The sequence below is a fragment of the Musca autumnalis genome, unplaced genomic scaffold (assembly GCF_047663935.1).
Source record: "Musca autumnalis isolate F117 unplaced genomic scaffold, ASM4766393v1 scaffold_3, whole genome shotgun sequence".
Lineage (NCBI taxonomy): Eukaryota > Metazoa > Arthropoda > Insecta > Diptera > Muscidae > Musca > Musca autumnalis.
This window is the reverse complement of record NW_027411866.1, coordinates 37728319-37752619: the sequence shown is the minus strand read 5'-3', so window position 1 is coordinate 37752619 and position 24301 is coordinate 37728319. Positions and strand designations below refer to the sequence as shown.

The 24301-nt window shown below is 34.4% G+C and overlaps 3 protein-coding genes across 5 annotated transcripts in view; 2 read left to right on the top strand and 1 right to left on the bottom strand.

Moving 5' to 3' along the window:
• Window positions 1–7129, top strand: part of LOC141399977 (uncharacterized) — a 36152-nt gene extending 29023 nt beyond the window's left edge. Inside the window, exons 2-3 of the mRNA XM_073979369.1 lie at window positions 6663–6777; window positions 6836–7129. Of these exons, the coding sequence (XP_073835470.1) occupies window positions 6768–6777; window positions 6836–7101 (276 nt within the window). The 5' untranslated portion in view covers window positions 6663–6767 and the 3' untranslated portion in view covers window positions 7102–7129. The remainder of the gene's footprint in view (window positions 1–6662; window positions 6778–6835) is intronic.
• Vsx2 (Visual system homeobox 2) overlaps window positions 1–24301 on the top strand; it is a 459366-nt gene that overhangs the window by 406014 nt on the left and 29051 nt on the right. The gene's annotated exons all lie outside the window — the stretch shown is intronic.
• LOC141399976 (uncharacterized) lies at window positions 14580–15119 on the bottom strand. Its single transcript, XM_073979368.1, has 2 exons — window positions 14940–15119; window positions 14580–14877 (listed from the first exon to the last, which is right to left on the bottom strand). Exons 1-2 carry the CDS (start codon window positions 14947–14949, stop codon window positions 14612–14614), a joined length of 276 nt encoding a protein of 91 aa, XP_073835469.1. The 5' UTR covers window positions 14950–15119; the 3' UTR covers window positions 14580–14611.

Below are 24301 nucleotides of genomic sequence, written 5' to 3'. Positions count from 1 at the left end.
TAGTTTATTCAAGTTTAACAAAATACCACACATATTAAAAAATAATATACCGCTTCTATAAGCGGTGTTATAGTGTGCGGCACGTTGTTCGGGCTTTGAAGAGGTTACATATCATTGATATGAAGAAGTCTTTACGGGAAATAGTTTTTTTCTGATTGATATATTTTTCCCCTCAAAAAATATTTATCCCTAATATACATCGAAAACAGAAATAAAAATATAAAATGTCGTATGGAATTTGACACTAACATTACAGCCCAGTTCAGTCAGCTCGGTATTGCTGTTACCTTATATTGTTCTACCATGCAGCTAACTGAAAATGTATTTATTTTACCTGAAAGATCAGGTGAAGTTGGTTCAAAATTAAAGTTATATAACATAAATACACCAAATCGAGTTGAAACTTGTTTGGCTTTCTAAAGAGGAAGCAAGTTGGATATTTAAAAAATCACTTATTTCCTTGCGAAGACCACATGCAGTCTCTAAAGGCCTGCGTACATAAGCTGCTCTGCCTGATTGCCTTGCTTTGCTGCTTCATTTTTGACATAATAAATATAAAAGAATAAAGAAGGCCGAGGAAATTTCGAACTGGGTTGCCCTTTTCCTTTTTATTCTTTTATCAGAAGTAAGCAAGGTAAGCAGGCAAGGCAGCTTATGTACGCAGGCCTTAAGGTTTTCCCGCGACTCAGCCATCGAACATCGATATATTAAAATACATCTCCATAAACTGCATTGAGGCTATCCATAAAGTCTTTAAATTGCCGGTAGTACGTTTAGACTATGGTGGATTCAGCAAATCCAGTCATTTTCATAAAATTTTTGTCAAATAAATCGAGATAATGCACTAAAACATGTTATAAGTGTACTATAGTCTAACAGGCGTTTTATGCTGTAAACACATCCAACGTTAGGCTAAAATTTTGCGTTTGGCTTGACTTCCGAAAATTTCTCTTGTTCTATTTCTCTTTGTGGTGCACATAACAACCCTCTGTTTTGTGCTTCAAAGTTAAAAATGTTTGAATTTGACGTTTTAAACATATCAAACGTTTTATGTGTGGTACCAACGCCCAACGTAAATCGACGACGAAGGACGACACAACTTCACAACAAAGTTGGATGTGTTTAGGGCTTTTGACTCTTGACGGAATAACAGGGTGTTTTTGTAAAAATGCTTGCCTGTCACACGAACCGTTCGTACTAAAACGTATACGTTCAAAATTTGGTTCTTGTAAAATTTTACGAACCATTCGTTTTTATCTGAAAGCTTTCGTCTATTTCATAAAAGCTTTTATATTTCAGGGTTTCCATGATACTTATTTTGTGAACTTTGCATTGGCATCTGCACGTAAAATGTGTTACTTGATGGCAACCCCGATAAACAGATGACAAACAAAAAATAAGAAAAAAATGTAATCAAATTTGTCCAAAAATAATTGTGATAATATGAAGAAACGGATGTACATATACGCGTGTGCTTCTATGGAAATAAATAAAATTGCATTCCCTTCCAGTTTTCGTGTGTTTTGTGCCATTTATTACTCAAATTATTTAATTTTCATTCAAAACGATGGGTCTTTTCAATTCGTTTATTTTTGACGTATTCGTTCGTCTGATTTTGTTACGAAAACCAAAAAAATTACGAAAATAAAAAGCTTTCATTTGTTTGTCACACGAATACAAACGTCAACCGCTATGAAAACCAAATTGTGTCTTCGTTCATGAAATCGACGAACGAATGGACAAAAACTTTTTACAAAAACACGCTGTAAGAAAGTCTTACATCAATAACAATAATTGGGTCATGAACCATGCCAAAACGTCAAAATTTGATCACAATAATGCATTTTGACAACTAGTGTTTTTGCATTAACACCTTTATTATTCCGCCAGGATTAGACCCATGGTACAATAATACAGGTACCACACTAAAAACAACTGATTAGTCCCGGTCCACACTAGCGTGAATTTCATTAAAAAATTTCATGAAATTAGGTGTTCTTAAATCGAATTCCCCACTACAGCAATTTTATGATTTTACTCTACTATGAACGTCGATCTAGAGACGCATAATTTCATATCAAAATTTCAGTGAATTTACTGTAGTGTGGCCCGGGACTTATCACACCAGTTGTCAAAATGTATCATTGTAAACAACCATGGTATTATTCATGTTCATGGCGGAATAAGAAGGTGTTACATCTGGCCTGTTCCAGTACTTTATAAAGTGGTAAAAGTCGTAAACGATTTTCATATATATTTTGTACAAGGGAACGCAAAATGTGTAAAAGTGGTAAAAATTGTAAAAACTTTTTAGTTCTGGAACAGAGCTATCGATAACAATAATGTTGTAATCAGCTGTTTTTGCCGTTGTACCTTTATTATTGTGCCACAAAGACATAAATACAACTAAGACTAGACAAAATGCATGCAACAAAAAAATGTTTACGAAACTTTGTATAGAAACATTACCCTTAACAGGTTGCATGTAATGGTATCAGAAACGAAATTTATGAATTCAAGGATCTATTCAAGAATAATTCTATGTTAATTGGATCGGTAAATTCGGTTAAATACTTAAAAATGTATAAAAGAAAAAAATGTTATATCACCATATCGTAATATAACATTATGTTAAATTCAAAAGCCATTCACTGATTTATGTCTTTGGTGCCATGTACATGTTCTAATGTATATAAAAAAGTGATTACTGGTGAATTATACAATCGATAGGTGGACAAGTGATAGCATTATTCATCAAATTGCTTAAGAGCCCTTTATTTTTCCCCTCATCACACGTGCTTCATCTGTTCCTATAGAACTTAACTTTCCTTTGTCTATTTTTGAAAACACATTTTGTTCTATTGCACTATGAACCACTTCTCCCGTGACGTTACCATCAATTGTTTTGATAAATATAATTAAGTGGAAAATGCTATTTACGTCAGTGGTATCATCCAAAGAAAGTGCAAAAGTTCCAATAGGTCTGTTCCATAACTTCGCAAGTAAAAAGTACTTGAAATACTTCTCAGTTCTCTTTTACTGAACAGGGACTCAATTCTGTTTGTATGAAAATGTGAAATGAAAACTTTTATAAAGGAGAAAACTGTCAAATGAAAAAAATTATAAAGCAAATATTTTTCATTTCAAATTTTCATAGAACAAGAATCCAGCCTCTGGTTTGCTATCGAACAGCATTTTGTAAAAGTTTGTACAAATTTATACACATTTTTTGGCTTATCGAACAGCCCTAATGCTTTGTTACTTTTTTTTGCCAAAACATTTTAACTGTTTAAAAAAATAACATCTTCAGATGGACAATATTGCTTTGTCGAAAGTCACATTAGAGTGGTTTCAATGAAACTTTTAGGTATTCAAGTACCTCGGTTATGGGTATTTTACACGATATGTTTTTTGCATATACATTTTGTATTTAAAAAGTGACAACCCATATGTTAAAAACATATCGTGTAAAGTACCCATTACACTGTAAAATAGTACTATTATTCCAATTTTGTACTAGAAATCTGTACACGTATTTCGAAAAGTAACAAAGCTTGCACTTCGCTTTGAACAAAAATAGAGCTGAATGATGCTCTCTTCTGCTATTTTTTGTGAACAATTTTGATGTTTTGTATGCTTTGATGTAACACCTTCTTCTTCCACCATGGATATTACACCAAAAACAACTGATTATCATACCAGTTTCAAAATGCATTATTGTAATCAAACAATTCACAGTAATGCGTTATTGTGAACAAATTTTGACGTTTGGTATGTTAAATGGACAATTATTGTTATTAATGCAACACCTTATTACGCCATGGCAGATATGTTGATTTTGACATTTCGGCTAGATTCATGGTGGAAAGAAGGAGGTGTTACAGCAAATCATACCAAACGTCAAAATTTTTCACAATAACGCATTACTGTGAATTGCTTGTTTACATTCTGTATGTGATTTTATTCACAATAATACCCCTCAGTAATGTTGGCGACATTTCCTGAGTATTTCAGCCATGAAAAACTTCTCTACAAAAGTGGTGTCTTAGATACGCCGTTCGGACTCGGCGATAAACTGTAGGTCCCATATCATTGAGCTAATATGAATCGGGGTGCACTCATTGATATGAGAGAAGTCTCCCTTGTCCCTTATGGGATGTTTGTGGAACAATTATATTATATATATAATGCATTTTGACAACTTGTGTGATAATCAGCTGGTTTTCCCGTTGTACCTGTATTATTGTGCCATGGCTAGATACATGGTACAATAAAGTAGAGGTAGGCCAGGTATGAAAATCACTGAGAAATGTCACCCTGCAGTCATGGCTTAAAACGTCAAATGGCATGGTACAATAATAATGGTAGATGTACCTGCATAGCTATCCCGTATTACAAAAACATATGGAACTTAGAGCTTCACTTTTTATGTGTTAAAAGTGCCATATAGTGTAAAAACATTTTTTTAGCTAGGCTCCAGAATATTCTCGTTGCAAAAGTGTTCCAAAAATAGCAAAAGTTCTTCCCAAACTTATGACAGTGAAAAATGTCATTCACTTATTTTCTAGTTGACAAGTTTGGCTAATCTGACATCGTGATTGCTGGCATCCGATTTGCAGATAAATGTCAGCAGAATTTTTACAAAAATTGTAATTTTTACATTCCCGTACTTTTGGAACAATTTTAAATTAATATCAATATTTGATAAATCGTTCATTCGTAAGTTTCGCAAAAAAAATCAACAATTTTATTTTGCCACGCGAATACACATTTTTTGTCCTTGTTTTCAATTTTACGATATAGTGTTACAGCAGAAGTTTTTTGTTGGAACAACTCAGCGATACATCTACCTTTATGATTGCATAATGTCAAAAACAGTACAAAATGTCAACCCTGCTTTTGACAGATTAGGCCATAAAAAGAAAAAGATTTTAATCAGCTCTTAGCTGTGGCCTACCTTTACTTTATTCTACCATGGCTAGATTGTTTGAAAGTTTTGCCATTTTTACGTCCCCGTACATTTCAAACACATTTCTGTTGTAAAGAAAATTTTGGCAGTTTGTTCGTTTGCTAGCTTTACAATTAGAATTTGCGTAAAGTTAGGAGGGTTGGCGTTTTTTATTTGGGACGACTACTATTTTGCTTTTTTTAAATAGTCAGGCTTAATCCCATAGTCGTAGTTTTAATATTTTATTAAAACAACTTTAATTTATTAGTGGGAAAGAGTGTCGATGTTTACCATTGGGTTAATCCGGGTAAGTGTAATGGGTACTTTACACGATATGTTTTTAACATATGGGTTGTCACTTTGCATATACATTTTGTGACAACCCATATGTTAAAAACATATCGTGTAAAGTACCCATTACACTTACCCGGATTAACCCAATGGGTTTGGGTTTCAAATGTCAATTCCATAGCGCAAACGTCAAAAAAATCTTCATGAAGTGGGTTGACCCGGCAAAAAGCTCTAGTGTAACCGTGCTATAAGGTCTAGTACCTCACAACAGCAACTTCATGATCATGGTGCAATACTTAAGGGAAGGGAGGTCGACCTAGGAACCCTTGATTTCATGAAATTGTTTCAATGAAACCAATGTAGTGTGACCAAGGACTTTGCCAATGTAACAATATACGGTGCATTTTTTAAAGTCAATGAAATGTAGAAAAAAAACAGTACTGCTACCAATTGTAGTATAACCATAGACAAATGAATTGTATAGACAAAGAAATGCTCTCACCAATATTGTTAACATTGAGTTAGTTGACAGAACAACTCAATTAAAAATGCCAATAAATACGATTTTATTAACAATTTGTTCTAACAAAAACTGTATGGGGTTAGTTGTTGACATCCTCGGAAAAAAATATTTAAGAAAGTCCTGCAATTTTCCCCAAAAATCGCCTTTGAACAATTTTGAGTTTTTCTGTTTGAGTCGGTTGACAGCACATAACATGAGTATTTCTTTGTCTATACGATAATTTGTCTATGGTATAACCAGCATTTGTACTAGTGACAGATCGTAAATTAACAGGTGATTATGACATCTGAGATTAGGGATCACTACATTTATTCATAGCTTGGTACAATAAATAATTGCCCCATCAAGAATAACTGTCATAACTGTCAAATTATATTACTGTGATTGAAAAGACGGAAAAAACGGTCACGACTTCCTTTGCATTGGTTCAAATCCTAATGAAAAGATCGGATCTTTCATGGCTTGCTTTGAACCAATGCAAAATATGCCATGAAATCACGTCATCGCATAGAACCCCTTCCTTCAAATTTTGCTGGGTTATAGCAAGTCGCTGCCCTGGATTTTTTCAGCTGGCAAATAATAATGTGACTCTGACAGTCTTTTATTGTTAAGCCTGTCGATAACATACATAGAGAAACCCGATCATTTTGTTACAGCGTTCTAGAAACCACATAACTGTTATGATTATCTTTCTATTTCCACTAACAAATTTGAAGTTTGTCAAAAAACATTTCTGCAAACTCTGATAAGTCCAACTAGGCAAAATTTTGGCAAAAAAAATAGCACTAAATAAAAATAGGGAATCTGTTATCAGCAATTAATAACTTATGTCATACATAACTGTTCGATTTCGTATGGAAATGATAAACTATATTAAAAATCAATTAAAACTTTCTCCAGCAAAAACTGTATTTCCATCCAGCTATAAATAACAAACGAAGTGTGCAGTTATTCGACAAGTAGCAATTTCAAACCACAAGGAACTACCAATCACTCAATTCGAAAATGAAATTCTGTAAGACTTTCTCTGAAAATAATAACTTTCAACTTTATAATAAATAAAATATTTCCAGTCACCTGTTTCGCTATTTTGGCTTGCATCATTGCCTGCGTCTTGGCTTGTGACCCTGACGGTAACAATGAACCCACCTGTACCAGCAGCAATTTGAATATGCCCATTCGTAACTTCTGGGATCCTACATGCTATTGGCAATGCACCAAGGCTGGTGCCGCTGCTGAAATTGTTCGTTGCCCCACCGCTGAATTGTTCGATTCTGCTTTGGGTAAATGTGTTTCATACAAGAATTGGGTTTGGACCTTCCCTTGTCCCGAAAATTAAGTGAATAAAAAATAAATCGGAAAAAATAGTTATTGTATTTTTATTGTGGGTATAGCGTAGATGGCAGATGAAACAATTGATCCCGATTTTATATATGTATTTGCCGGAGGCTTTATTAAAGCTGTGAATTCAATATTTTAGGCAAATATTTTGCTTTTCAAAATAGTCAGGCTTAATCCCATAGTCATTGTTTTAATATTTTATTAAAACAACTTTAATTTATTAGGGGGAAAAATTGGCGATGTTTACCAAGGGGTAAGGCAGGGAAGACTATAGTGTCAGACCAATTTTTCCACTGCTAGGCGTTCGTTGAGTCTCAAAAAAAAAAAACACACATAACTAATATGTTGGTATTGCTTAATACAGCAATAGACCAACACTTTCTCGACGGTGCCCGGTCTCACAATTAGGAGGGTTGGATTTTTTATTTGGGATGACGACTTCTATTTTGCTTTTCAAAATAGTCAGGCTTAATCCCATGCCGTTGTTCTAATATTTTATTAAAGCAACTTTAATTTATTATTTTTTTAATAAATTATATTAATTTATAATGTTTGTTGAGACTCAACGAACGCATAGCAGTGGGAAAGATTTGGTTTTGTTTGCAATTGAAGTTGCTCGAGTTTTGGTAGTGCCAAAGAAATTCTCGATCAGCGTGTTTCTTTGGACACTTATCTATTTGAGCGAGCAATTGACACTTGGGTATAAAAAGTTTCTTGTTGAAAAAACAAGAAACAAGGAAACTGATGAAGATCTGTGGCAAGATCTAAAACTATAGTCTTCCCTGCCCTACCCCTTGGTAAACATCGCCACTCTTTCCCACTAACAAATTAAAGTTGTTTTAATAAAATATTAAAACTACGACTATGGGATTAAGCCTGACTATTTTGAAAAGCTAATTTTACGCAAATTCAAAAAAATATATACTTTGTTCCCGTACATCTTTAATTGTAAAGCTAGCAAACGAGCAAACTGTCAAAATTTTCTTTACAACAGAAATGTGTTTAAAATGCACGGGAACGTAAAAATGGCAAAACTTTCAAACAATCTAGCCGAAATGTCAAAATCAACATATCTGCCATGGTACAATAAAGTAAAGGTAGGCCACAGCTAACAGCTGATTAAAATTTTTTTCTTTTTATGGCCTAATCTGTCAAAAGCAGGGTTGACATTTTGTACTGTTTTTGACATTATGCAATCATAAAGGTAGATGCATCGATGAATTGTTCCAACAAAAAACTTCTACTGTAACACTATATCTTAAAATTGAAAACAAGGACAAAAAATGTGTATTCGCGTGGCAAAATAAAATTGTTGATTTTTTTTAGCAAAACTTATGAATGAACGATTTATCAAATATTGATATTAATTTAAATTTGTTCCAAATGTACGGGAATGTAAAAGTTACAATTTTTGTAAAAATTCTGCTGACATTTATCTGCAAATCGGATGCCAGCAATCACGATGTCAGATTAGCCAAACTTGTCAAGTAGAAAATAAGTGAATGATATTTTTTCACTGTCATAAATTTGGGAAGAACTTTTGCTATTTTTGGAACACTTTTCCAACAAGAATATTTTGGAGCCTAGCTAAAGAAATGTTTTTACTCTATATGGCACTTTTAACATATAGAAAGTGAAGCTCTAAGTTCCAAATGTTTTTGTAATACGGGATAGCTATGCAGATACATCTACCATTATTATTGTACCATGCCATTTGACGTTTTAAGCCATAGCTGCAGGGTGGCATTTTTCAGTGATTTTCATACCTGGCCTACCTCTACTTTATTCTACCATGATATCTGCCATGGCCCAATAAGGTGTTAAATCAATAACAATAATTGTGCCATTTAACATACCAAACGTCAAAATTTGTTCACAATAACGCATTACTGTGAATTGTTTGATTACAATAATGCATTTTGACAACTGGTATGATAATCAGTTGTTTTTGGTGTAGTATCCATGGTGGAATAAGAAGGTGTTACATCAAAGCATACAAAACATCAAAATTGTTCACAATAACGCATTGCTGTGAATTACTTGTTAATACCCTAGACAGACGGCAGCGTTAATTTGCATTAACTGCCTTAATTCAAATTAATTCGTGTATTATCCACATTCTTAATGCACAAAATAAAAGGAAATTTAAACTTCATTTAGGTATTTCAATATGGCAATGCTGTAAAAATCAATTGTCTTTTGTCAAATTTCCATGTTTAAGAAAATAAAAAAGGAAAACAAATCTGAAATATCCGCGTTTCTTTCAAATAAGTAGTGGTCTTTCTCGAATAGAATAGCAGCTAATCGTTTTTCGCGCCTTCTGTCAAATCTATTTTTAAAATTTTTATTTTCACAAGCATTTCATTACCCAACATACCAATTCTGTCGAAAATAATATCTTCTTCAAATGTTCGTTTAGAGTTTTGCGACATTTTTTAATATTAAAAAGACTCAAAAATATCGCGAATAAATTACATTTATTTTTGCATTATCGTGGTGAAAAAGTCAATGGTAGAAAGTATATTTGTTTCGCATATTTTGGCGAAATTTTGTAAAACTTTATGAAATGGTCTGCTGGGTACAAACAAACAACACAAACAGCTGTTTCATAAATGCAGAAACTATCGTCTGTCAGGGTAAAAAGTTAATTCAAATTAAGGATTTTTTTAATGCAAATTAACTCTGCCGTCTGTCTAGGGTATAACCTTTTGTATGTGATTTTATTCACAATAATGCATTTTGGCAAGTAGTGTGATAATCAGCTGTTTTCCCGCTGTACCTGTATTAATGTGGCATGGTATATGCCAATCAGATGGCAGCAACAAGCTGATATTTGGTCTGTTCCTTTACTTTTGAAAATGGTAAGACCGGCAAAAGTGGTAAAAGTTGTAAACTGCTCCCATATAAATTGTATGGGGTCTGAAGTAAAGGAACGCTTTTCGAGTAAAAAGTGGTAAAACTTGAAGATTCTTGCACGTAAAGGAACAGTGCTATTTTCTACTCACCCAATTTGTGTGGTAGAACAGGTGGTTATCACACTAGTTGTCAAAATTCATTATTGTGAATAAAAACACATACAAAATGTAAACAAGCAATTATAAATACATTATTGTGGCCAAATTTGACGTTTGGTATGATTCATGGTGGAATATGAAGGTGTTACATCAAATCATACCAAACGTCAAATTTGATCACAAGATTGCACTGCTGTGAATTGCTTGTTTACATTTTGTATGAGGTTTTATTCACAATAATGCATTTTGACAACTAGTCTGAAAATCAGATGTTTTTGGCGCTGTGATTTGATGTAACACCTTCTTATGCCAAGTTTACATTTGCGCTCCAAAATCCACTGGATTTCACGAAATCCTGAAATACACCCCGGTGTTTACACTTATTTTTTGTTGATTTCAAACATTTCACAATGATCAAGGTAGATGCATATGCGCAGCTGATCGAACATGAATTTTCAAAACAAGTTGTTGTAAATTGAATTAATCATCAAAAATATACGACAATATAGAACTTTACAACTTTATTTTAAAAATTATCTATATATCGTATTAATTGTGTATAGTACTAACAAATGAAAAAATAATGATTTTATCGTTGAGACATCATAATAAAAAATTTTGATAGATAGAAGTTGTGCTCAGATCCTGCACAACATTAGTACTTGCAGTAGTTTTCCCGTTTAGTGTTAAAAATGCGTCCCCGTACTCTGAAATCTAGCAAGACTTGCACTTCTCTGTAAACAAAAATAGCGCCGAATAACACCCTCTTCTCCTGTTTTGTGCCATACAATTTTGTCTTAGTAGAAACTAGCAGCAAGCATGTTCATTGGCATCTAATATGATAGCTGATACGTTGATTTATGCTGGAGTTTTTGCAATTTCATTTTTCCGTTCCCGTATTTTTTAAGAAATTTGTATGGGAAGCAATTTTTGACAATTCGCTCTTTTTTCTAACATTACCATTAGAAAAGTACGGGAACACAATGAAAAATAGCATTGTAACAAAGTAATTTAATATTTTTTTCACATTGTTTACAAATTGTTATACTAAAATTGTTTGTTGCAGCAATTGACCATCTACCTTGTTTATTGTGATACGTGAAAAGTGTTGCAACTTTTGGTACTTTTTTAGGCACAAACAGGGTTGTATATCATGTGTTCTGTGATTTCGATGTTGATTTCGCTGAAATCACGAAATGAAATGATTTCATTTTTGTATGCGAAATCATGACAAATTTTGCTTGATTCCGCGCGAAATTACGAAACGCCTTCGAAATCACGAAACGACGCCGAATGTAAACTAAGCATTATGTTTGGTTTACATTCGGCGTCGTTTCGTGTTTTCGAAGGCGTTTCGTGATTTCGCGCGGAATCAAGCTAAATTTATCATGATTTCGCATACAAAAATGAAATCATCTCATTTCGTGATTTCAGCGAAATCAACATAGAAATCACAGTACACATGATATACAACCCTGGTTTTGCCTAAAAAAGTACCAAAAGTTGCAACACTTTTCACGTATCATAATAAATAAGGTAGATGGTCAATTGCTGCAACAAAAAATGATAGTATAAAAATTTGTAAACAATGTGACAAAATTATTAAATTACTTTGTTACAATCATGGCAGAACTACCAGGTAGTGGTATCACACCAGCTGATCGAATATGAAAAGTCAAATCCCTTTATAAAAAAAATATTTTTGTTGTAATTTCCCCAACAACATAAAGAAAGTTTTGAAATAACATATTCAAAATCTTACGATGCCACTACCTGGGTAATTGTTCCATGGTTACAATGCTATTTTTTATTGTGTTCCCGTACTTTTTTAATGGCAATGTTAGAAAAAAGAGCGAATTGTCAAAAATTGCTTCCTCATACAAATTTCTTAAAAAATTCGGGACCGGAAAAATGACGGAAATTGCAGAAACTCCTGCATAAATGTCAAAATCAACGTATCAGCTATCATATTAAATGCTAGTTTCTACTAGGCCAAAATTGTATGGCAGAAAACAGGAGAAGAAGGTGTTATTCGGCGCTAATTTTGTTTAAAGAGAAGTGCAAGTCTTGCTAGATTTCGGAGTACGGGAACGCATTTTTAGCACTAAACGGGAAAACTACTGCATAAGAACAAGAATAATGTATTTGGAAACATAATGAACATGAATAATCCCATTTATTGGTTCTGAGCACAACTTTTATCTATCAAAATTTATTATTATGATGTATCAACGATAAAATCATTTTTTTATTTTTCATTTGTTAGAATTAATACAATATATAGATAATTTTACGATAAATTTCCCAATAAAGTTGTAAAGTTCTATATTTTTATATTTTTGCTGATTAATTCAATTTACAACAACTTGTGAAAATTCATGTTCGATCAGCTGCGCATATGCATCTACCTTGATCATTGTGATATGTTTGAAATCAACAAAAAATGGGTGTGAACACCGCGGTGTATTTCAGGATTTCGTGAAATCCAGTGGATTTTGGAGCGCCAGAGTAAACTTGGCATTATTCCACCATGTTCAGCTCCATTTTTGTTCAAAGAGGAGTGCAAGCTTTGCTACTTTTTGAAATACGTGTACAGTTTTCTAGCACAAAATTGGAATAATAGTACTATTTTACAGCTTCTGAAACACAACTATTATTTAATATATTTGACTTTGGTGAGCACGTAAATTCTAGAGGGAGTACACCTGGGGAATAAACATGTGGTCTGCTAAATGACACTGGCTGGTCAGCTACTGAACTAATTTATGCACTTTTTTGTTTTTGGTAGAAATGATAACGCTGCTCTTAAGGCCAGAACAGAATCAATCGTCGCTTGCTTTGCTTGCTTCCCCAAATGTGAAATTATAATGAAATGCCAGAGCCTCTTTGCAAATCCGCCTGCATTTTCCTTTAGGAGGCTCTGGCATAGCTTTATAATTTGACATTTGGAGAAGCAAGCAAAGCAAGTGACGATTGATTCTGTTCTGGCCTTTAGGGATCAACCAACTCGTTTGCTTGTTCGGATTCTATGCAACTGTTATTAAAATGTTTAGAAAGGAGTGTTTTTTTTAATCGGTGTGCATTGAAACATAAATGGTCTGTTCCTTTACTTTTGAAAATAGTAAAACCGGCAAAAGTAGTGAAAGTTGCAAACTACTCCCATATGAATTGTATGGTGTCTAAAGTAAAGGGACGCTTTTCGAGTAAAAAGTGGCAAAACTTCAAGATTCTTGCACGTAAAGGAACAGGGCTAAAGTAAAATCTCTACTGTATATTGCACAAATACTAAATATTTTTGCTGGGACTCGTATTAAAACCAAGTGCAGCTTGACGTATACACAAAGGAATTGACTGTTGAAATCCACTCGATTTCGTAAATGAAAATGTACTATCAGATTGCTTCTCCTGCTCATCATTATTGTTTTTCATTGGCTTCCATCATCAGTTCATAGATTCCAGCAGTAGTGCATAAAGAATTTCCTTCTAGTGAATTACGAAAACTCATTGTTTTGTTCTTTGAACAACTGTAGTGGGATTCTGTAACTCATTTTTGCTGTTATCGATAATTGTCGGTAAAATTAAAATGCTTATATTTTCGATAATTAACGAAATTTTTCGGTAAGTTAACGATGAATAGAAAGTAGTCGCTAGCCTCTCACGACACAAACAGTGATGCCAACTTTTCTTTATGTTTTTAGTCATAATTTTGCGATTCAATTTTACCGATTTTTGTCGGTAACAGCAAAAATGAGTTACAGAATACCACTACTGATGCCCCAGTTTGCAAGGATCTGAAAACTGAGTTGGATTCCAATAAGGATCAATAAATGATGTTAAAATCTACATCAATGGAAGTCGTGCAATGAGTTGCACTTGTTTTTGATAGAGACACAGCAAAAGTATTTGGAATTCGTACAATATAAAGTTGTGATTTCACTTAAAATTTCAATGCACGCGGATTCGTGAAAAATGCACTCCGTTCTATACATTTTTGGTCTGTTCCTTTACTTTAAAAAATGGTAAAACTGGCAAAAGTAGCAAAAGTTGTAATCTACTTCCATATGAATTGTATGGTGTCTGAAGTAAAGGAACGCTTTTCGAGTAAAAAGTTGTAAAACTTGAAGATTCTTGCGCGTAAAGGAACAGGGCTTTTATAAACTTTTATCTGGCGATCCCTACAAGCAAGCTACTTTGTAGATCCCTATGAGAAGCGACATCTTTTCTACCAAAGACCAAAAATAGTGTATAAATTAGTTCAGTAGCTGACCAGCCAGAGTCATTCAGCAGACCTCTTGTTCATTCTCCAAGTGGGGAGTACAATTGAATTTACTTTCTCAAAAATATAAAATAATATTTTTTTCTAGAATTCGAGAATTTGTAATACAGTCTTCGGCATATGCATCTAATCACCTGCCACCCTATATCTGCGCTAGGCCCAAAATAAATAAAAATACAAACCCAATATTTTTCGATTTATTTTTTTATTTTATTCACTTAATTTTGGGGACAAGGGAAGGTCCAAACCCAATTCTTGTATGAAACACATTTACCCAAATCAGAATCGAACAATTCAGCGGTAGGACAACGAACAATTTCAGCAGCGGCACCAGCCTTAGTGCATTGCCAATAGCATGTAGGATCCCAGAAGTTACGAATGGGCATGTTCAAATTGCTGCTGGTACAGGTTGGTTCATTGTTACTGTCAGGGTCACAAGCCAAGACACAGGCAATGATGCAAGCCAAGATAGCGAAACAGGTGACTGAAAACAAATTTACATTTTTTTATAAAACAGAAAATTATTTCTTTAAGGAAAAGTCTTACAGAATTTCATTGTCAGATTGGTCGTTTGGTAGTTCCCAGTAGCTCGAAATTGCTATTTGTCGTATTGCTAAAATCTTCCTTGGGGCTTTTATAGTGGGTGGGAAGTTGATTTTTGACAATTGATAAGAGAAAGTTTTTAATTGATTTTTGATATAGTTTATTTTTACTACTCTGAATCGAACAGTGATAATTGTTTGACATAAGTTATTAATAGCTGATAACAAGGCCGTAGTGCTAACAGCGAACGAGTATTTTTGGTTGTTTGTACTTCCAAAAATAGTTATAGATTCTAAGGGATTCGTAAAAAAAAACATTGCATTAATTAACGATGTCGGTATTCTGTTATAATAGCCCTGTTCCTTTACGTGCAAGAATCTTCAAGTTTTACCTCTTTTTACTCGAAAAGCGTTCCTTTACTTCTGACACCACACAATTCATATGAGAGCAGTTCACAACTTTTGCCGGTTTTACCATTTTCAGAAGTAAAGGAACATACCAAATATAAGGTCTGTTCGATAATCCAAAAGTTTGTACAAACTTTTACAAATTGCTGTTCGATAACAAACTTGTTCAATAAAAGAGAAAAATATTTGCAAGTTCTTGCAAATACTTTTTTCTTAGGAAGTTATCGAACAGACTAAAATTTAGATTTTAGCAAGGGAATGTGCTCGCTATATAAAGGAAGACTCGATCCTTGAAAACTTTGCCATTTTGTCATAAGTTAACTTATCATAGTCAAGCGATTGCATTCTTTCGATTATCGTAAGCTTTGATGATGATCGTAGGCCTTGAAACCCTGTGTATATAGTACGAGGAGAAGGCTCCCTGAATTCTGAAACCACATCGACAGTCTTTCAATATAATTCATGTATCGGTGACCTGTTTGTTGCGGTGAAGCAGGAAATGTTCGAACAATTTCCCAAAGGGCGATAGCAAACAAATTTTGATACTCAGGTTAGCATTTACTTTAGACGTAGAAATCGGTGCGGTTCAACAGTATCGTGGGGAAAAGTATTATATCTTCTCCTTTTTTCTTCAAGAATTTGATCGATTCCGAAGTACTACTTCTGTGTTATTTCCTCCAGCGTGTTTAGTTATCGGGTTGTGATTCTTCTTCAATGACCCTTAGCTGAAAATAGTCGATAATTTTTCAAAAGGGCGATTGCAAACAAATTGCAATTCAGATAACTATTTACACCTGTAGTGGGATTATGTAAGTCATTTTTTGCTGTTATCGACAAAAATCGGTAAAATTAAATCGCAAAATTATGACTAAAAACATAAAGAAAAGTTGGCATCACTGTTTTTGTCGGTATAGGCTAGCGACTACCTTTTATTCATCGTTAACTTACCGAAAAATTTCGTTAATTATCGAAATTATAAGCATTTTAATTTTACCGACAATTATCGATAACAGCAAAAATGAGTTACAGAATCCCACTACTGGTATGAAGATCGGTACCACAATTGCTTACATCAAAGGTGTGGGGAAATAGCCGATTATTGAATCTCCTGTTTTCTTCAGGGAAATATTAAAAATCTTATCTATGTCGAATGCCTTCTTCGATGCATATGATCGGGCAGAATTATCGGCTTGTGATTTTCAACTCCTTCCGAAGCCAAGTATTTTCACGATTGCTTGGGACTGGTAAATATTCGGGTGATGACTTTTCTACAACCTCATACCCCGATATAATTTTTTGATAAGTTTTTTTATATTAGATAAAATCTTACATATAAGGTGATCCGATAAAATAAAAACCTAACGCACCAAAAAACTTTAGAACTTTTATTTATATTTTTGGCCAATGTTTTGAAGTCACTGCAAGCATATATACATATAATTGAACACAAGATGATGAATCTCAGTGAAAGGTTGTCCTTCTTGCGGCAGGAATGGTATGAGCCTTGCATAGCATTGATCGCACGCTCTCAGTACGGGTTGCTTCAGGCAATGCTGATTGGATATTCATATGTTTCCAGTGGATCTTCAAGCATTTGAGAGCTTTTAGATCTACAGATAGTTTCTCAAAACCTTCAGTGCGCAACAATAGACGACTGAACCAATGATCAGCCCATGAGTAAGAAATGAATGAACAGATTTTACGCAACCTGTTTCGGGTTTCAGGCATCAGAATTAACGCAAGAAGTGCTAGAATGGCCCAAGAGTTCCCGCGCGTAATGCAGATGTTTAGGATCTACTAAAATTTTACAAAAGGGAATTATTTCACCACTCTCAGTGAAGTGACTGAAGGGAAACGTCATGTCGTCTCTGCAGCCGCCTGTTTCCTTAATTTCGGGCTGAAGGCTGCTTTCAATGGATCATAATTGCTCATCAAAGCCTGCACAAAGAAGTATTCGATGTTTGGTGATTTATTCCAGATATGGAGCTCATCGTCCATGACAACGCATAGAACGCGTTTTGGCACATGGTGCTGGCTAGAGTTGTGTAGTTCCGGAACGAACTAGTTCCAAGGAACTATTCCGGACAAGGAACTATTGGAACTATATCCAGCTCTTGCGTTTATATAGTTACTTTAGTTCATATAGTTCATGAAAACATTACGGTTTCGGAACTATTTGGAACGAAGAAACCAAGAGAGCGGTGAAAGAGTCGTTGAACTATTTCGGTCTCGGAACTGTTTGGAACGAAAAGAACGATGAAAGAGAAAAATTGGTTGATCTATATAGATCTCGGAACTATTTGGAACTATGGAAGGAAGGAATTAGTTCCTTTTGAGAAAAGGAACTAAGAAGATCGAACCGCTCCGGGAACTAGATTGCCCAACTCTAGTGCTGGTAACATATGGACTTGGGTGTGGGATGAGCTTTCTCTTCGAATATTTCTAGCACTCGAACTATAACGCCCGTCATTTTGCTGGTATTAACGCTTGTTATATCGTCAGCAATCATCTCAATTGATACCCACAGGTTGAATGCATCTAAACCCTGATGGTCAGGACACTGCTGCTTACGAAATTAGCAGCAAAACACAAAACCACCACCATTAGTTTTACACACAAACTTTATCCACACAAGTTGCGTAAGTGCAAGTAACACAAATGCCTATGCACGCGTGCATAGGATTTAATGTCTGCTGGCCAACAATGAACTAAAACATTCTTGGAGTCGTTCTGCGATTGTTTAGTTTTCCAATCTGTCAATTTGAGCGCAGACAACTTAATTTTTATAGATTCATTCTTTAGGGTCACGGTCTGATATTCAAAGCTGTCAGGTTGTTTGCCAAGTACTCATACACCCAGGCAGATTCCTTGCAGATATCCTTGTATGCAGGTTGGAATTTCAATGCCCTCAGCGGAAAACTGGTTGCACACCGTTGCTGCTTTGTGTGACGACAGCTTTGAGCTTATAAAATAACTAATTTTAATGCTTATTGGGTTATGCTTCTTTTTGCTCATTGATGCTGCAATGTCATCCTGCCAAAAACTATTTGCACAGCTGTTGGATCAGCCCGTGCTACTTTCAGAATATTCTAGTATCGCTGAGCTGGAAAGCGTGGACACAGTCGCCTCCTTTGTCCTCTTTCAATCACAATCATAAAAATTATTCATATTTAGGTAAAGTCCCCTTTGATCCTATTAACCCACACAGTCCACTTGTCGAATATATTTGACACTTATCAATGTTTTTACATAGGCACAAATTATTTTCGACCAAAGATGTCAATATTATAAGATAGGAAAAGTCAATTGTGAAAAATTAACTGTAGAGGGAGTTAACCTCTGTTGCTACGATATCATAGCAACATTCTGTTAAACGAAAACTGTTACCCATTGGAATATTGACAAGAAAAACATTAAAACTCAAGTTTGACGGCATTCACTTTTTTTTAAATAATCAATAAAAAAGTAAAGAAATAAATTTCAGCCACAAAACACAACGTTAATGTTTTCTGCCGCGAGAAATGGGAATCAAAAACGATTGGCATTGCTGTTATCAATTCCAGTGAGTTGTGTAGCCATCTGTAACCAAAATGTGGAACTATTAGCACATGTTTTTGTAAAATGCATTTCTTCTAGTCTTTACTTCTCTACGTTTTTGTTTCGACACTGAAAAGGCTAAAAAATCGTTAGGGAAAAATTAAAAGTCGATTCAGAAAAAAATCGAATATTACCGCTCTAATTTTTTGATGACAATGAGATCTCAAATTTTCTGTAACACCAAATGGTCGAATAAAAAAAGTTTAGATTTTATTATATTGCTTCTTAGTCTGCATATAAGTATGTAAATACATTGGTTATTATTTTATATAGTTTTTAATTTATCTGTATATAAATTAATTTTCAGAACATGGATTCGTCCAAACCCATTCACTCCACATGACACAAGCGCTTTTGGTCGAATCAAACATGTGGGTAACGGGACAGGGAACTAATTCAGGTTCAGCATCAATATCATTGCACATCCAATAATGAGTAGGATCGTGGAAGTTACGAATGGGACATTTCAAAGTTTTAGCATTGCAATTGGGGCGATTATCATCATGGGGATTACAAGCCAAACCCCAACCAAGAAAGAGGAAAACAACGAAAATTATGGCGACTGAAAGAAAAAAGATGTTATCAAACTCATGGAATATATTGGCTGATATACTTACTAAATTTCATATTGAATAATTAAATTGAAACAACAAAATTCAATTGCTTTATTGTAAATGTTTCTTGTGGAATTGTTGTATCTACTTCAAACTGTCGCGATATTTATACTTGACTCTTTCCTAAAGAATTTTGTATCATCTTCAAATTCTTAGTAAACGAAGTCATTTCTGCGATAAGAAAATTGTGTTTAAGTGACAATGCTCCTTAACAAATTTGTTAATTTGGGATCATTGGCCACATTTGGGTCTTCCAATACGTTATTCTTTGACTGCATACTTACATATTTTTCTACTATCTTTATCGTGGCATCTTGAAATGTTCTTATTAAATTCAAAAGATTCGTGAAGCCTAAACATATGCAACGTTTTCAATTAAAACCACCATTCAAATTCCGATATAGGGAGTCATAGTAGAGAAAAACGACTTTACACATTCTGTTAGAGTCGAATTTAGGTAGCATATTTTGATTCTTTGAAATGTGTTAGTAGCTCTATCTCTTTTACTTTTTTAATAAGATTTACCCAGTAACTTTTTTTCAGGGAGGTAGACAGATTTTACTATTCCATACGGAACGAATAACTAATAGATTAATAAAATAATCAATATATATAATCTATATATGGGTGAATATTGCGAAAAAACCGCTTGTTTGTAAAATTTTTATTTCAATTTTAACAATTTTTAAGTAAAGGAACACACCTTGTCGAAATATTGTACGATACAAAAAAGGCCCAAGATAATGTTTTAAATTTATGTATATTGCTTTTGGAAGATATTCCAGGCTGTTCCTGAAGCATGAAGACTTGTACAACTCTTAGACATTAGCGATATGAAGAGGAAGGGTAACAACGGGCTAATCACTACAGACGGTGACTCTCTATTTTATAGTGGAAATGAAAGTGGTGGGAAAAACGGAGTTGGTATCATTACATCGGAAAAATAAGCACCCAACAATAATTAGGGAGCCACAGGAGCCTAATAACCCATTACAAAGTTATGTGAACAAGACAAAACCACATACTTTACTCCTTTCTTTGTAATGAATACGTGTAAGCAAGGCCTACAGAAGGTCGGCCATTCAGAGTACTCCCAGCAAAAAAATTTGGAAGTAGTGCAATGCAGAGTTATGATTTCAATACATCTTTCGGTGTAGTCCACACGGAGTTATGAAAAATGCACTATTTTATTTATTTTGGGATATTTGCAATAGCTTGCATTTTATAGCATCTTTAGACCGCATTTAAATTCAATACAAAACACTACATCAAAGGCTGTGATTTGGATCGAAAATGGAGTGCATCCTAGCTGTGTGCCGTGGAAGCAAAATGGAGTGCATCCTAGCTGCGCGCTCTCTTGTAAAATTCATAAGTGAATTCATAGGAAAGGATGTACTCCAGCGGCAATTGTTCTAGTGATTTAACTGCATCCGCGGATGCAAACTTTTTGCTGGGCTGTTAACAACTGGTCTGTTCCTTTACTTAAAAAAATGGTAACAGTGGCAAAAAATGGTAAAAGTGGTGAACTGGCCTCATATAAATTGTATGCTTGTTGAAGTAAAGGAACGCTTTGCAGGTTAAAAATGGTAAGAAATGGCAACCTCAGGCACGTAAAGGAACAGAGCTAACATTTGACCACAAACATAATAGATTGTTCATTATTTTGATTTGATTTCCTTTGTATTTAATGTCACAATAATGTATTTGACAGCCAACTAAATAGTCAGGGCTAACTAGTTTGGGCTGAGTGTCCGACTGTATAGACTGTGCGTGTAAGAGTTTAAATGTCTTTTGGTTTGGTAATAATTATTACCAATTATTACGTAACAAGACACAGCTAATGACATATTTCAATGAAGCAAAAAATTCCACCAAAGTTCCACTCTTAACTTGAATGCTCTAATCGAAAAGTCGATTTTCTCTACTACGAGTCCCTATACTGGAATTTGAATGGCGTTTTTCATTGAAAGCGTTGCATATGTTTAGGCTTTTCGAATCTTTTGAATTAATTGAGAACATTTCAAGATGTTATGATAAAGATCGTAGAAAATATCTATGTATGTAGTCACAGTATAAAGTAATGTTAGACCCAATTATGGCCAATGATCCCTATTTATCAAATTTGCAAAGGAGCATTGCCACTTGAACACAAATTCTTATCTCAGATATTTTTATTGATTGATTTATTTGTTTATTTCGAGAAGATGCCTACTATAAATATCGAGACAATCTGCAGTAGATACAACAATTCCACAAGAAACATTTAATATAAAGCATTTTTGTTTTTCAATTCAAATATTCAATATGAAATTTGGTAAGTATATCAGCCAATGTATTCTTTGAATTGGATACCATCTTTTCTTCCTTTCAGCCGCCATTATTTCGGTTGTTATCCTCGTTCTTGGTTGTGGTCTGGCTTGTAATCCCCATGATGATAATCGCCCCAATTGTAATTCTAAAACTTTGAAACGTCCCATTCGTAACTTCCATAATCCTACTCATTTTTGGATGTGCAATGATATTGATGCTGAACCTGAATTAGTTCCCTGTCCAGGTACTCACATGTTTGATTCGATCAAAAGCGATTGTGTCATGTGGAGTGAATGGGTTTGGACGAATCCATGTTTAGAAAATTAGTATGAACGTTTAAAAAGCAATGTAAAATATTACTGTATGTATTTTATATAAGTACTAAGAAGCAAAATAATAAAATCTAAGTTTTTTATTCGAACATTCGGTGTTACAGACAATTTGAAATCTTTTGGTAGTCCTAGTGCTTGTTCATCAGAACAAAAATAATTATTTATGTAGCATATAACTATACGGGATGAGGAAGTTGGAATTTATTGAAGCTTTAACACGCTTTTGTTCCCTAAATAACAATTATTTTATTTTTTATAAGGGCACTTTACAAATATGCATCATTTTTGTGATTGTGGTAAGAAACTAAGAAACTCTCCCAAATTTACGTTGAAATGCTCTTCAAATTGAAAGATGCCAAATCAGAAACAATCGTAGAAGGACTCCAGAATGCGTTCTCGTACTTCGCATTGTCATGGACCACGAGATCCATGGGTCGATTAAATCACCAAGCATCGAGTACTTCTTTGAGCAAGATTTGATGAGCAATTATGCTCAATTAAAAGCACCCTACGCCAATAGTAAAACTGAGATCAAGGAAACATTCCTTCATTTCACTTAGAAGGGCGAAATCCCTTTTTTTAAAGCAGGCGTGCTCAAATTTAAAATGTGGTTATCCGTTGCAGTCCAAACAACGACTGATGCTTACTCTCAATTTACTCTACCGTGAAGAAACGAGCACCACTGTTTTAAAGTTTAAGTAGATCCCAAAACAATAGCAATGCACGCTGGAACTATCGTGTCATTCTAACTCTTCTTACGTTTATTCTGATGCCAGAAACCCGGAACAGGTTGCGTAAAATCTGTTCATTCGTTTCTTACTCATGGGCTGATCATTGATTCAGTAGTCAATTATTCCGCTCTGAAGATTTTGAAGAACTATCTTTAGCCCTGAATGACTACCAAAAAGCCCTCAAATGCTTGAAGATCCACTGCAAAGAAGATGAATCTCCGATCAGCATTGCCCAAAGCAGCCACTGCTGTGAGCATGCGATCAAAGTTATGCAAGACTTATACAACTCCTGCCCCAAGAAGGACAACCTCTCACTGAGATTCATCTTTTCCAATGACAACGTAAACAAACGAAACGATTCCTGTACCATTTACAAGCCAAGTCGCAAACTTTTCATTTTTTCCGATTCGTTTCGTTCGCAAAACAAAATTAAACCACAAACTTATCAACTGAAGAAGAACAAAACTGTACTATGCTGTTCCGAGTTGTTTCATTCACGAACGAAAACAAATGCTGTACGAATTGATCAATGTCACATTCAGACACACACAAATTTGATTGCTTAACAACCCTATAAGCTAACATCACATACTTGGAATATACTGCGGTGGATGTTTCAATCAACCACCAAACGTTTGCAGTGCGAATTGTACGGTTTCGTTTTCTATGAGTTGTTGTGAAGTTGAGAACTTTTCATTTTTCGTCTTGTTCGCACTCACGAATGTAAACAAAACGAAACTAAACAGCGAGTTCGGAAAATACGAAACGTTTGCAATCGTTTCATAAAGAGAAAAACTTATTGTTGGAAAATATTGTTGCAAATATATTTTTTGTTTTGATTCGAAAAATTAGAAAAAATATTTGGGAGTTCTCTAACTATTTCGCTAAAATCCCATACAATAATTAATGTGTACTGCTAAAACTTCATCAAGAAATATGGTTTACCATCGTGAAAGCTTATTTGCTTACTGTGATACCTTATAAGGATAGGAAATTAAGAGTAATATTGAAATTACAATCATTCAAAAAATGTGGATATAAAAAAGCCTATTATTCGCGGAGTAGTTAAATCAGTTGATGAGCATCCGTTTTTGGATACAGCGAATCAATCTCTTTCAATTTCTATGCATATTTTGATGTTTCACTCAGCGGTCAAAGTGTGCCGCCAGTTGCATCACACAATGCAAAAAACATTAAAGTGGGTAAAAATCGCGCAATTTGCATACGATTTTGATGCGCATCCGGTTTCAGTATCACCCATCAAAAATACGTCTATATACACATATTTCAAACAGAATCTTCGAGAACCGCGGATGTGCCTCCGCATTCTATTTTTGGTAAAAACCCCATATTACTCGCGAATCTCTGTAATTT